Genomic DNA, 15,260 nt, shown 5'->3' on the forward strand with positions numbered 1-15,260 from the left:
AGAGACGCTGGGGCTGTGGGGGTCAGGGTGGAGGCTGGCCAGGGTAACTTTGAGGGGGCCTTGCCAGGTTGGGACCTCAGTTCCCTCCTCTGTAAAATGGGGATGGAGACCGTGAGCCCCATGTGGGACAGGGACTGTGTCCAACCCGATTAGCTTGGACGTACCCCAGTGTTCGGTATAGTTCTTGGAACATAGTAAGCACTTAACAAGTATTACTACCGGGAAGCAGCAAGGCCTAGCGCTAAGAACCCGAGCTGGGGAGTCGGAGGACTTGGGTTCTCATCCCAGCTCTGCCACTGTCTGCTGTGGGACCGTGGGCAAGTCGCTTCATTTCTCTGAGCCTCAGTTACCTCATCTGCAAAATGGGGATGAAGACTGTGGCGGGACGGGGACCGTGCCCGACCCGATTACTTCGGATCTACCCCAGCGCTTAGAGCGGTACTTGGCACACGGTGAGCGCTTAACAAATACCATCCTACTGATGATCATAATTATTATTACGATCCTCCTTGTTCACGAGGAGGCCTTACCGTGGGTGCCCGGTGGGCAGGAGCACAGGTAGCCGTCAGCAAGGTTAGTACAAGTTCCGAGGTTCCGGCAGGGCTGGGATCTACAATCATCCACTTCCTCGGAGCAGTTGGGGCCGTGGAATCCAGGGGCACACTGAAAAGCCCACCGCACCAACCCCAAGCCGGGTTTATTCATTTATTCAATCGTATTTATTGAGCACTTACTGTGTGCAGAGCACTGTACTAAGCGCTTGGGAAGTACAAGTTGGCGACCTATAGAGACGGTCCCTACCCAACAACGGGCTCACAGTCTAGTTCTACTGTCCTCTCCCAAGCGCTTATTATAGTGTTCTGCCCATAATCAGAGAAGCAGCGTGGCTCAGTGGAAAGAGCCTGGGCTTTGGAGTCAGAGGTCATGGGTTCAAACCCCAGCTCCGCCAGTTGTCAGCTGTGTGACTTTGGGCAAGTTGCTTCTAGGGGCCTCAGTTACCTCATCTGTAAAATGGGGATTAAGACTGTGAGCCCTCCCATGGGACAACCTGATCACCTTGTAACCTCCCCAGCGCTTAGAACAGTGCTTTGCACATAGTAAGTGCTTAATAAATCATCATCAATTGCATTTATTGAGCGCTTACTATGTGCAGAGCACTGTACTAAGCGCTTGGGAAGTACAAATTGGCAACAGCTAGAGACAGTCCCTACCCAACAGTGTGCTCACAGTCTAAAAGGGGGAGAAATAAATGCCATTAGCAGTAATCAGTGCTCAATAAAGATGATTGAATGAACGAATGAACAGAAGCAGTTCATTCATTCTTTCATTCGTATTTATTGGGCAAAGCACCATACTAAGCGTTTGGGAGAGGATGCTTCAACAACAGATGTGGTCTTTGCCCGCAACGAGTTGACCGTCCCGTGTTAATAGTCAATAAATATTATTGCTACTACATCATCGTCATCATCCTCATCGACCCTCTCTGACCCTTCCCCGAAACCACGGCTCCGTCCCCCGACCCGCTGCCTCCTCTCACCCGGCAGGAGAACCCATTGGGCCGGTCCACGCAGGTGGCCCCGTGCTGACAGGGTCCGGATTGGCACTCATCCACCTCCTCCTGGCAAAAGGCGCCCTGGAATCCTGGGGGGCACTGGCAGGCGTAGGAGGAGCTGCGGTCGATGCAGACCCCCCCGTTTTGGCACAGGGCTGACACTTCCACACCTGGGGGTACGGGCACAGGAGGAAGGAGGGAGGGAGAGAAACCTGAGCGAGGACCGGGAGAAGGGAGGGCAAGTGGGGCTCTCTCATCCAGCTGGGGAGCAGGAGGGAAGTCACCCCTTTTGTAACGCGGGGGGCCAGCCCAAGCCGCCGGAAGGGGTAACCCCTTTGGCCATCTCCTGCCAGAGGGGAGATCCCGTCCTCTCTTTCAAAGCCACCTCTAAATGTCACCTCCTCCAGGAGGCCTTCCCTTCCCATCAGCTTCCCCCAGATTTAGCAGTAATGGTATTGAATAAGCTTACTACGTGAACGGCACTGTCCTAAATGCTTGGAGAGAATACCCAGGTGGACGGTAGACACGGTCCCTGTCCCTCAGGTGGGGGCTCACACATCTGGTTATTATTATTATCATCATCATCATCATCATCAATCGTATTTATTGAGCGCTTACTGTGTGCAGAGCACTGTACTAAGCGCTTGGGAAGTACAAGTTGGCAACATATAGAGACAGTCCCTACCCAATAGTGGGCTCACAGTCTAAAAGGGGGAGACAGAGAACAAAACCAAACGTACTAACAAAATAAAATAAATAGAATAGATATATACAGGTAAAATAAATAAATAGAGTAATAAATATGTACAAACATATATAGATATATACAGGTGCTGTGGGGAAGGGAAGGAGATAAGATGAGGGGGATGGAGAGGGGGACGAGGGGGAGAGGAAGGAAGGGGCTCAGTCTGGGAAGGCCTCCTGGAGGAGGTGAGCTCTCAGTAGGGCCTTGAAGGGAGGAAGAGAGCTAGCTTCATGACTAGCATCATCGTTATCAATAAAACTAATGATAGTAAAGGTCAAATACTAATGATAGTAAAGGTCATAATACTGATATCTGTTAAGCGTTCACTGTGTGGTATTTGTGAAGCGCTCGGCGTGGGCCAAGCACTGTGCTAAGGGCTGGGGTTAGCTACAAAGCAATCCAATCAGACCCATCCCCCTCCCCTGCAAAGGGATCCCAGGCTAAGCGGGAGGAAAGATGGGCATTTGGATACCAGGCTAAGCGGGAGGAAAGATGGGCATTTGGATACCGCCACTTTTCAGCCGTGGAAACCCAAGCCCAGAGAAGTTGAACGACTTGCCCGAGGTCACCCATCGGGGAGGCGGTGAGGCCATTACCTCGCTCGAGGGCAGCGGCCCGACATGGGGAGGAGGGGAGGTCGCAGCGGGGCCCGGCCCAGCCGCTCGGGCACAGGCAGAGGAAGGAAGGGCCCGTCTGCAGGCAGCGGGCACCGTTCTGGCAGTGAGCACGGGCGCACAGGTCCAACAGCGTCTGCCAAGAGAAAGAGGGAGGCGTCGCCCGGAAGCAAAGACAGACTTCAGTCAGTCAGTCGTATTTATTTGAATGCTTAGTTTGTGCAGAGCACTGGACTAAGCATTTGGGAGAGGATGGTAGAACAATAAACAGACCTGTTCCCTGCCCACATTGAGTTTACAGCTTACGGGCCTACTGTAGCTCAAACATAGTCCAGGATCCTCATCATCACAACAGTATCTATTGAGCGCTTACTGTGTGCAGAGCACTGTAATGAGCACCAGGGAGAGTCCAGTCCAACAGAGTTGGTAGACACGATCCCTGCCCACAAGGAGCCTCCAGTCCTCAGGGGGAAACAGGGTCTCTTGGTTTTTTCTTCAGTGGCTTCCCAGTTGGAATTGACCAATTCCAAACTTACAGCAGGAAGCGCTCAATAGATACAACTGAATGAATGAATGAATGTATCTAGACTATAAAGTCACTATAGCCCTACTGCAGTCAATCAATCACTCAATCAATGGTATTGAGAACTTATGATGTACATAGAACTTGACCAGTGCTTGGAAGAGTCCAATACCACGCAATTAGCAGAAACGTTCCCTGCCCATGAGCTTACAGTCCTTCCCTTCCCCACAGCACCTGTATATATGTATATATGTTTGTACATATTTATTACTCTATTTATTTATTTATTTTACTTGTACATATCTATTCTATTTATTTTATTTTGTTAGTATGTCTGGTTTTGTTCTCTGTCTCCCCCTTTTAGACTGTGAGCCCACTGTTGGGTAGGGACTGTCTCTAGATGTTGCCAACTTGTACTTCCCAAGTACAGTGCTCTGCACCCAGTAAGCGCTCAATAAATACCATTGATTGATTGATTGATCTAGAGGGGGAGACAGATGTTAAGAGGCATAAAGTCATTTGTAATATATAATTTAAAGACAAGGACATAAATGCTGTGGGGTGGGGGTGGGGAGAAGATCAAACGGCCGCAGGTCACCGGTCCAAGTGGACGGATGATGCAGAAGCGAGACAGACAATACAGTGCTCTGCGTACAGTAAGTGCTCAGGAAATAGGATTGATGGATTGATCGATCAGTCCGCTGGAAATCCCTTTTCCCGGAATCCCCGTCCCCCCTGATATCTCTCTGGTCACACCTCATGACTCTAGACTGGAAGCTCGTTAGGGGCAGGGTACGCGCCTGTTCATTCTGTTGCGTTGGACTCTCCCGAGCGCTTGGTCCTGGGCCCTGCACGTAGTAAGCGCTTGTCGACAAGTACCACCGATTGATTGATGTCTCTTCTTCCTCAGGACCTTCCCAAGCCCCCCCTGTCCGGCTCCGGGCCCCGACAAACCCTTCCCTTACCTGGCAGTCACCACCTGTGTACCCCTGGGGGCAGAGGCACTGAGCTCCCTCAGGGCCGTCCTGACAGGTCCCCCCATTCTGACAGGAGCTGAAAGAGAGGGAAGGTTGACGGAGACGGGGCTTGGGAGCAGGGAAGGGGGAAATAAGAGGTGGGCGAAGGGTGGGAAGAGGCCACCAATGCCTCTCAAGGCCAATGGGGATGGTCGAGACTGTAGACCTCTACACTGTAAGCTCACTGTGGGCAGGGAATGTGTCTGTTGTACTCTCCCAAGTGTTCAGGACAGTATTCTGCACATAGGTAGCACTCAATAAATACAATTGACTGACTGACTGGAGAAGGGGAAAAAAAAGGGGGGTCGGAGTGCAGGTCTGCCAGCCCCACGGGGCCTCTTTTTTTTTTTAATGGTATTTAAAAAGCGCTTACTATGTGGCAGGCACTGGGGTAGATCCAAGCTTAATCACGTTGGATACAATCCCTGTCCCACAGCCTTAATCCCCATTTTACAGATGAGGTAACTGAGGGCCAGAGAAGCGAGGGGACTCGCCCAAGGCCACGCAGCAGACAAGGCCCCTCTAGCCCGGAACCTCTTGAGAAGGTGTCTGCCAACTCTGTCAGATTGCACTCTCACAGTAAGCGCTCAGTAAATACAACTGAATGAATCCCAAGCACTTAGTTATAATAATAATAATAACCGTGGTATTTGTTAAGCGCTTACTATGTGCCAGGCGCTGTACTAAGCACTGGGGTGGATACATGCAAATCGGGTTGGACACAGTCCCTGACCTATGTCTCAATCACCATTTTACTGATGAAGTCACTGAGAACTGAGCGGATATAAAAAACGGAAGGGATAGAAAGGCAGGGGACAGAGATAAAGACATAAAGAGAGAGGATGAAAGAGGAAGAGGCGAAGAACTAGAGTTCGAAGGCGATACCAGTACCGTGTGCAGAGCACACAGTAAGCACTCAGTAAATAGCACGGATGAAGCGGCAGAGAATCCAGGCTCTTCTGACTCAAGCTCTACCTACTAGACGGCGCTGCTTCTCCCCCAGTGGCCCTCCCCATGCCCGACTCACCGCTCAGCACAGCTGGGGAAGACTTTCTCCTCACAGAAGGTCCCCTGGAACCGGGGGGAGCAGAGGCAGGTGAAGGCCCCGGGTCTTTCCACACAGGTGCCTCCATTGGCACAGACAACTGGATTGGGAGAGAGGAGCGAGCTGTGAGAGGCCCAGGACAATTGGACACAACTGCAGGCAACACAAATCCAACACACACCGCCCTCCGCCCGCCACCACCAACTGGCAACACTGGCAACCCACTCTCAAAAACAATTTTCCTCAATTCAACACAACTTTGCCAACTACAAGCCAGCTACACCCCATCCCAAACTCACTCATCCCAACTCACGCACACTCACCTCAACCCAACCGCACTCAACTCCACTCGGCCACACTCACCTCAATCCAACCAAACTCAACCCGACTCTACCACACTCAACCACACCCACCTCGACCCCCTCCCCGACTCAACCCCACACAACCTAACTGCCTTCAACGCCATCCGGTTCTCCTGTGGTCACCTCTCCCGATTCCCATCAGCCTCGCTGACCCTGGAACTCACTGGAGGTGCAGCGATTGATTCCGGCCTGGCAGTGGGCTCCGGTGTAGTTAGAGGGGCAAATGCAGGAATACCCCCCGGGAACTGGGCTGCAGGAGCCCCCATTTTGACAGGGACACTCAGATTCCTCTTCTTCCTCGCTGCAGGTGGGGCCTGGGGGTAGGGTCGGGCCGGAGGTAAAATATCCCCCGCTTTCCCCTTCAGACCATCGTCTTGCTTTCCCTTTCCACCCTTCCCAGCTTCCTCCCCCTTCCCTCATCCACTTCCGTTTCATTCCCTCATCCCCTCCTTTCCCCCCATGATCCCGCTCCCCTCTTCCCAACACCACCTTTTTCATGTGCTCTCCAGGTTTCTCCCATCTCTTCCAGTGCTTCCCTCTCTCTTTTTTATGCTATTTGTTAAGCGCCTACTTCGTGCCAGGCGCTGTACTAAGCGCTGTACTAATCAGATTGGACAGGGTCCCTGTCCCACTTGGAGTTCGCAGTCTTGATCCCCATTTTACAGAGGGGGGAACCGAGGCCCCGAGAAGTGAAGTGACTCGCCCAGGGTCAACCCGGCAGACAAGTGGCAGAGGCGGGATTAGGACGCAGGTCCTTCCGACTCTCAGGCCTGGGCTCTCTCCATTAGGGCCACACTGATCCTTCTCCCCTCTTCCATCTCCCCCAGCACCACCTTTTTTCCTTCTTTCCCAGGTTCCTCCCATCTCCTCCGACGCTTTCCTCCCTCCGTCCTTCCACACACCCCCAACCCCCGATTTCCTCTTCTTGCCCTCCATTTTCCATCCTTTTCCCATCATGAGAAGCAGCGTGGCTCAGTGGAAAGAGCCCGGGCTTTGGAGTCAGAGGTCAGGGGATCAAATCCCGGCTCTGCCAACTGTCAGCTGTGTGACTTTGGGCAAGTCACTTCACTTCTCTGGGCCTCAGTGACCTCATCGGTAAAATGGGGATTGAGACTGTGAGCCCCCCGTGGGACAACCTGATCGCCTTGTAACCTCCCCAGTGCCTAGAACAGTGCTTTGCACATAGTAAGCGCTTAATAAATGCCATCATCATCATCATCATCCTTCCCCTTTTCTGCTCCAGAGTCTCCGGTTCCCAGGGTTGAGTCTTCACAGGGAGGCAGGCTTTAGGGCGGTGGGGGAGAATGCTCGTTACCTGTGTAGCCGGCGGGGCAGGTGCAATTGAAGCCATAGGCCTGGGTCCGGCAGGTGCCCCCATGGGCACAGGGCTCGGAGAGGCAGCTGTCCACCTTCTCCTTGCAGCTGGACCCCGTCCAACCCACGTCACACACACATCTGGGCCTGGGGCGGATACAGGGGAAGGGCACTGAGGGACGTCAGCTTTCCCCTTCATCCTCCTCACAACCCGCTCACCTCTCCCTTGCCCAGCCTGGGACCGATCCCCGTGACCTCTTCCATTGGCTGAGCCCTAATTTGCTCTCTCCCCTTTGGCTACAGTGCCATGTTACTGGCTACAGTGCCCTAATAATAATAATAATAATGGTATTTATTAAGTGCTTACGATGTGCAAAGCACTGTTCTAAGCGCTGGGGAGGTGACAAGGTGATCAGGTTGTCCCACATGGGGCTTACAGTCTTCATCCCCATTTTCCAGATGGGGGAACTGAGGCCCAGAGAAGTGAAGTGACTTGCCCAAAGTCACACAGCGGACAAGTGGCGGAGCCGGGATTTGAACCCATGACCTCTGACTCCAAAGCCCGGGCTCTTTCCCACTGAGCCACGCTGCTTCTCAACGCCATGTTACCTAGAAGTCCGTTGGGTGGTGGCCGAAGGATTGGGGAGAGGCCACGACCCCTTCACTTCTCCCGGGGACTGTCCTTCCTTTCATTCATTCATTCAGTCGTATTTATTGAGTGCTTACTGTGTGCAGAGCACTGTACTAAGCACTTCCCTGCCCAGCGCCCCTCTGTCCCTCGCTGGGATGTTGCTGGGTGGAGGGAGGGGGTGGAGATTGGGCCTCACCCCTGGCACTGGCCGTGCTGGCAGGTACAGTTTTCCCGCTGGTGGAGGCAGCGGCCCTCTCCCGCCACGGCTGTGGAGCACTCCGGTTCCGGCGGGCACTGGAGACAGAGCGGCAGCTCGCAGAGTCGGCCTGGATGGGAGGGGGAAAAGGGACCAGGGACCCCAGAATCAACCCTCCCCAAATCCCGCTGACTTTCAAATCCACCCTCTGCTACCCCAAACGTCCCCCTCCCCCATTATATTTTCCATTAGCATCTCCTAACCCTCCCTCTGTGGCCCCCTCAGGTCTCCCCCCCAACCTTGTATCTACCTCAGCGGTTAGAACAGTGTAACATACTTGTACATATTTACTATTCTATTTATTTTATTTTGCTAATCATGTGCATCTAGCTTTACTTCAATTCATTCTGATGACTTGACACCTGTTACTCTTCTACTTATTTTATTTTGTTAGTATATTTTGTTTGGTTGCCTGTCTCCCCCTTCTAGACTGTGTGAGTCTTTTAGACTGTGAGCCCACTGTTGGGTAGGGACTGTCTCTATATGTTGCCAACTTGTACTTCCCAACCGCACACAGTAAGCACACAGTAAGCGCTCCGCACACAGTAAGCGCTCAATAAATACGATTGATTGATTGTGAGCCTGTTGCTGGGTAGGGACCGACTCTATATGTTGCCAACTTGTACTTCCCGAGCGCTTAGTCCAGTGCTCTGCACACAGTAAGCACTCAGTAAATACGATTGAATGAATGAACGCATGAATGAATGAACCCCAGACCCTACCTTGACCCCCAAACCCAACCCTGTTGGTGACCTTCTTCGCCAACAACCTGATATTGCATCCCCTCCTCCTCCCGCAACCTCATTTCCCATTTCCCATCTGGTTTCCTCTCCTCTTCACCGCCTATTATCTCAGGCAGAGGGAAGGTGCTGAGGCAGAGTGGCCTAGTGGGAAAAGCCCAGGATTGGGAGTCAGGAAACCTGGCCGGCTGTGTGATCTCAGGCAAGTCGCTTGACCTCGGTTTCCCCATCTGTGAAATGGGGATAAGAACCCTGCCCTCCCTACCCCCCAGAGAGGGCTAGGGACGACTGGGTCGGACCTGCTCAGTACAGTGCTTGGCACATAGGAAGAGCTTAACAAATTCCACAATACCACAGTAATTATCACAATCATGTTATAATGCTAATTGTAATTATAATTATAGTGCTAATTATAATGCTAATTGTATTAGTTGTTATTATTCTAATGATTCTACTAATATTATATTGTATATCGCTACTATAGTTCTAATAATGGTGACCATGAATTGTAGTCTGTATGAGTTATTATTATTCTACTGATTCTATTATATATTATATTATATATTGTATATCGCTACTATAGTTCTAATAATGGTGACTCTGAATTGTAGTCATAATAACGACTAAGATGATACAATAACAATACATAATATAAGCACGTAATATCGTTATTGTAATACAGTAGTAGTTATTGTGATATAACACAATTGTTATCATTGCAGTGTAATACTATTATAGTGATTACTATGTAACCATTATTGAGTGGTAGTTGTATAACATCATTATAATATACTATCATGATATAATAATGTGATATAATGATGATAGAGTAGGGGGAGAGGAGCGGACACTCCCCTCCCTGTCTAGGGTGACCATGGTGATATAACATTATAACAATTGTTATTATTGCAGTGTAATATTATAGTGACTACTCTATAATCATGATTGGCTGACAGTTGAATAAAATAATTATACTATACTATGATGATAGAAATAATAATAATGTGCTATAATGAAGATAGAAGTGGAGGAGGAGGGAGGAGCGGGTTTTCCCCTTCCCTGTCTCAGATGAGCCCGGAGCAGGGCAGTGGTGATTGGGGGGGGTGGAGGGGAGGTGGAAGAAGCAGCGTGGCTCGGTGGAAAGAGCCCGGGCTTTGGAGTCAGAGGTCATGGGTTCAAATCCCAGCTCCGCCACTTGTCAGCTGTGTGACTTTGGGCGAGTCACTTCACTTCTCTGGGTCTCAGTTCCCTCATCTGTAAAATGGGGTTTAAGACCGTGAGCCCCCCGTGGGACAACCTCATCACCTTGTAACCTCCCCAGCGCTTAGAACAGTGCTTTGTACATAGTAAGCGTTTAATAAATGCTATCATCATCATCATCATCAGACCTGTGAGCCCGGGGGGGCAGAGGCAGGAGAAGGAGCCGGGGAGATTGAGGCAGCTGGCACCCTGGACGCAGGGCTGACTGTCACACTCGTCCACCTCCGTCTGGCACTGAGGTCCCTCGAAGCCTGCGGGAGAGGGGATAAAGACCAATCAGCCAACTTGTACTTCCCAAGTGCTTAGTACAGTGCTCTACACACAGTAAGCACTCAATAAATACAATTGAATGAATGAATGAATCAGTTGATCAACCAGTTAATCAGTGGTATGTACTGAGCGCTTACTGTGTGCAGAGCACTGGACCAAGCGCTTCTCTGGGTCTCAGTCACCTCACCTGTAAAATGGGGATTAAGACTGGGAGCCCAATGTCCAACCCGATTTGCTTGTATTCGCCGCCAGCGCTGAGTACAGTGCCTGTCACATAGTCAACACTTAAATACCACAATCATTATTATTATTACTAAAATTTGACAATACAACAGAGTTGGTAGACACATTCTCTACCCATAAAGAGTTTACAGTCTACAAGGGGAAACAGACAGTAATATTAATAAATAATTTATAAGAGCACTAAACTAAACGCTTTGGAGAGTATGATATAACAGAGTTGATAGACATGATCCCTGCCCACAAGGAGCTTATGGTCTAGATAGTCTACAGAGCATCCTTATTGATTCCCATGCCCTTCACTCTTGCCAGTTGTTCCAGACATTTAACTCCCTCCTCAAACTCCCTGTCCCCCTGCTGCCCCCCGCCCCCCCCATCTCCTGCCCCTAATGACCTGTCCACCTACTTTGAGATACCTGAAACTACCAGGCGTGATCTCCCTAAAATCTCCCCTGCCCCTCCCCGGTCCCTCCCTCCTCCTGCCCCTCCTTCAACATTCCCATCTTTCCCAGCAGAATCTCTAGCGGAGATCACCTGCTTTCTCTCAAAATCCACCCCCTCCATCTGCACATCTGACCCCATCACTTCACGCCTTATCAAAAGACTTGCCCTGTCACTTCTTCCCTCCTAATCGCCATCCTCAACTGTTTGCTCTCCAATGGCTGCTTCTCCACTGCTTTCAAACATACCCATGTCTCCCTTATCCTAAAAAAACCCCTTCCTGGCCCCATGGCTCCCTTCAGTTATCACCCCATCTCCCTCCTACCATTCCTCTCCAAACCTGTTAGTCCAACCTCCACAGCATTCCTAAAATCTGCCCTTTCCTCTCCATCCAAACTGCTACCACATTAGTCCTAACCCACTTTGATTACTGTAACAGCCTCCCTGCCTCCTATCTCTCCCCGCTCCGGTCCGTACTTCACTCTGCCGCCGGATCGTTTTTCTACAAAAAGCGTTCAGGCCATGTTTCCCCACTCCTCAAGAACTTAACAGTGTTTGCCCACTCACCTCCACATCAAGCTGAAACTCCTCACCATCAGTTTTAAAGTCCTCAATCCCCTTGCCCCTCCTATCTCACCGGGTTCCTCTTAATAATAATAATAATAATAATAATAATGGCATTTATTAAGTGCTTACTATGTGCAAAGCACTGTTCTAAGCGCTGGGGGGGGTTACAAGGTGGCTCTACTTGCCACCCTTCTCACTGTACCTCCATCTCGACAGTTGGTAGGCAGGTCCAACATGACAGTTGGTAGACCCATATGACCGTTGGTAGACAGATCCAACAGTTGGGAGACCAACATGACAGTTGGTAGACAGATCCAACATGGCAATTGGTAGACAGATCCAACACGACAGTTGGTAGACAGATCCAACACGACAGTTGGTAGGCAGGTCAAACACGACAGTTGGTAGACAGGTCAAACACGACAGTTGGTAGGCAGGTCAAACGCGACAGTTGGTAGACAGGTCAAACACGACAGTTGGTGGACAGTAATAATATCAATCAATCAATCAATCGTATTTATTGAGCGCTTACTGTGTGCAGAGCACTGTTGGCAACATATAGAGAAAGTCCCTACCCAACAGTGGGCTCACAGTCTAAAAAGGGGGAGACAGAGAACAAAATCAAAACATACTAACAAAATAAAATAAATAGAATAGATAGGTACAAGTAAAATAAATAAATAGAGTAATAAATATGTACAAACATATATACATATATACAGGTGCTGTGGGGAAGGGAAGGAGGTAAGATGGGGGGGATGGAGAGGGGGGCGAGGGGGAGAGGAAGGAAGGGGCTCAGTCTGGGAAGGCCTCCTGGAGGAGGTGAGCTCTCAGTAGGGCCTTGAAGGGAGGAAGAGAGCTAGCTTGGCGGATGGGCAGAGGGAGGGCATTCCAGGCCTGGGGGATAACATGGGCCTGGGGTCGATGGCGGGACAGGCGAGAACGAGGTACGGTGAGGAGATTAGCAGCAGATAATAATAATAATAATAATAATAATAACAATTGTAGTATTTGTTAAATGCTTACTATGTGCCAGGCACTGTACTAAGCACTGAGGTGGATACAAGCAAAACGGGTTGGACACAGTCCCTGTCCCGCATGGGGCTCACAGTCCTAAAATCCCCATTTTACTAATGAGGGAACTGAGGCCCAGAGAAGTGAAGTGACTTGCCCTAGGCCACACAACAGACAGATCCAACATGACAGTTGGCAGACAGATGGGTAGACGTGTTCCCTGGAGTTATCCGCCGCCCCCCGACACGCATACCTGGTTCTCTCTCCTTCCCTCCTCTGCCCCCCATCCCCTCAGGGCCCCGGCTACTTACCGGGGGGACACTGGCAGTGGAAGCCTCCCGGCCGGTCCTGGCACTGCCCACCGTGGGCACAGGGGCTGCTGGCACACTCGTCCACGTCCTCCTCACACAGGATGCCGGAAAAGCCTGGCAGGGGGTGGGCTGAGTTGGGGGGGATGCTGTCTCCCCGAACCAGGTGCCCGCCCCCTCTGTCTAGCCTCGCCCCTCCCATCCTTACCTAATAATAATAATAACAATAATAATCATGATGGTGGTTGTTAAGCCCTTACTACCTGCCAAGCGCCGTACTAAGCGCTGGGGGAAATACAAGATAATCAGGTTGGACGCAGCCCCTACCCCACACAGGGCTTACAGCCTCCATCCCCATTTTACAGATGAGGTAACTGAGGTAACAAGCGAAGTGACTTGTCCAAGGTCAGACAGCAGACATGTGGCAGAGTCGGGTTTAGAATAATAATAATAATGATGGCATTTATTAAGCGCTTACTATGTGCCAAGCACTGTTCTAAGAGCAGCGTGGCTCAGTGGAAAGAGCCCGGGCTTTGGAGTCAGAGGTCATGGGTTCAAATCCCGGCTCTTCCAATTGTCAGCTGTGTGACTCTGGGCAAGTCACTTAACTTCTCTGGGCCTCAGTTACCTCATCTGTAAAATGGGGATTAAAACTGTGAGCCCCCCCATGGGACAACCTGATCACCCTGTAACCTCCCCAGCGCTTAGAACAGTGCTTTCCATATAGTAAGTGCTTAATAAATACCATCATTATTATTATTATAAATACAATTATTATTATTATTATTATTATTATTATTATTATTGTTATTATTATTAGAACCCATGACCTTCTGACTGCCAGGCCCGGGCTGGAGCCACTAGGCCTCGCTGCTTCTCCTGAATCAGGCACACGCTTCCCTTCACCTGGCCCCGCCCTCTTTTCTCACCCTGCCCCTTTTATTCATTCATTCAGTCATATTTATTGAGCGCTTACTGTGTACAGAGCACTGTACTAAGTGCTTGGGAAGTCCAAGTTGGCAACATATAGAGACGGTCCCTACCCAACAGCGGGCTCACAGTCTAGAAGGGTGGGGGACAGACAACAAAACAAAACATGTGGACAGGTTTTATCTGGCCCCACCTCTGGATCCCGTTTCCGCCTCGTTCATTCATTCAATCGTATTTATTGAGCGCTTACTGTGTGCAGAGCACTGTACTAAGCGCTTGGGAAGTACAAGTTGGCAACATATAGAGACGGTCCCTACCCAACAGCGGGCTCACAGTCTAGAAGGGGGAGACAGACAACAAAACATATTAACAAAATAAATAGAGTAAATATCCCCTCCCCGGGGTCCCCTTGATGGTACCAGGCGGGCAGAGGCAGTGGAAGTGGGAGAGAAGGTCGATGCAGGATGCTCCCGGCCGGCAGGGTTGGGACAGGCACTCGTCGGCGTCCATCTCGCACCGGGAGCCCGTGTAGCCCGGCGGGCACAGGCAGCGGAAAGAGCCGGGGATGTTGAGGCAGGAGCCCGTGTGCTCGCAGGGGCTGGGGCCTGGAGACGGGGTCAGGCCATGGGGTCAGGCCACGGGGTCGGGCCTGGGCGAGGACCCAGGGAGGGGGACGATGCGGGCCTGGGGACCCAGGGGTCGGGGGAGAGAGACAGAGAGGCAGAGAGGGGGACATGGAGAGTCAGAGCTAGAGAGGAAGAGAGATGAGGGCAGGGGGGTCCAGGAGACAGAGGCAAACAGAGCTAGAGACCCAGGGAGGTGGGAGATGGAGACAGGGAGACAGAGGAGGAGATGGAGAGAAAGACAGACACCGACGGAGAGAGTTTACCACAGGGTAAGACTGTAAGCCCCAAGGGAGACACGGACTGTGTCCAACATGATTAGCTTGTGTATACTCCTTCACGTAGCACGGTGCCTGGCAAATAGTAAGCACTCAAAAAGTACCATGAAATAAAAGGAGGGAGAGAGAGGGTGAAAAATGGAGGTAGAAGCAGAGCTAGAGACAAGAGAGGGAGAGACAAGGGGGGGACGGGAATGGAGAGAAACACAGCTAGAAAAGAGAGAGGGAGAAAGAGACAGAGGAAGGAAAATGGAGAGAGGCAGAGCTAGTGTGAGAGAGGGAGAGAGATGGGGAAATGGAGAGAGACAGCTAGAGATGGGGGGAGAGAGATAGGGGGAGAAAAATAGAGCCAGACAGAGAGAAGGAGGGACTGATGGAGACAGAGAGAGGAGAAGAGAAGAGGTGTCCGCAGGGCCAGGAGAGAAGGTTTCTCTACAGGCTACAAAATAATAATAATAATTATGGTATTTGTTAGAAAATGGTCAGGGAGAGGGAGGGGAAAGGAGCCAGGAGCCCGTCAGGAAACTGGGG

At 50.9% G+C, this 15,260-nt stretch overlaps 1 protein-coding gene across 1 annotated transcript in view; it reads right to left on the bottom strand.

The window, feature by feature from the left end:
- The window catches only part of NOTCH4 (notch receptor 4), a 39,883-nt gene that overhangs the window by 16,209 nt on the left and 8,414 nt on the right, over positions 1 to 15,260 (bottom strand). The window contains 11 exon segments of the mRNA XM_038768211.1: positions 531 to 663; positions 1,538 to 1,722; positions 2,894 to 3,047; positions 4,400 to 4,487; positions 5,478 to 5,595; positions 6,022 to 6,171; positions 7,173 to 7,318; positions 7,999 to 8,128; positions 10,187 to 10,309; positions 12,902 to 13,015; positions 14,248 to 14,433. Of these exon segments, the coding sequence (XP_038624139.1) occupies positions 531 to 663; positions 1,538 to 1,722; positions 2,894 to 3,047; positions 4,400 to 4,487; positions 5,478 to 5,595; positions 6,022 to 6,171; positions 7,173 to 7,318; positions 7,999 to 8,128; positions 10,187 to 10,309; positions 12,902 to 13,015; positions 14,248 to 14,433 (1,527 nt within the window).

The sequence above is a fragment of the Tachyglossus aculeatus genome, chromosome Y4, assembly GCF_015852505.1.
Source record: "Tachyglossus aculeatus isolate mTacAcu1 chromosome Y4, mTacAcu1.pri, whole genome shotgun sequence".
Lineage (NCBI taxonomy): Eukaryota > Metazoa > Chordata > Mammalia > Monotremata > Tachyglossidae > Tachyglossus > Tachyglossus aculeatus.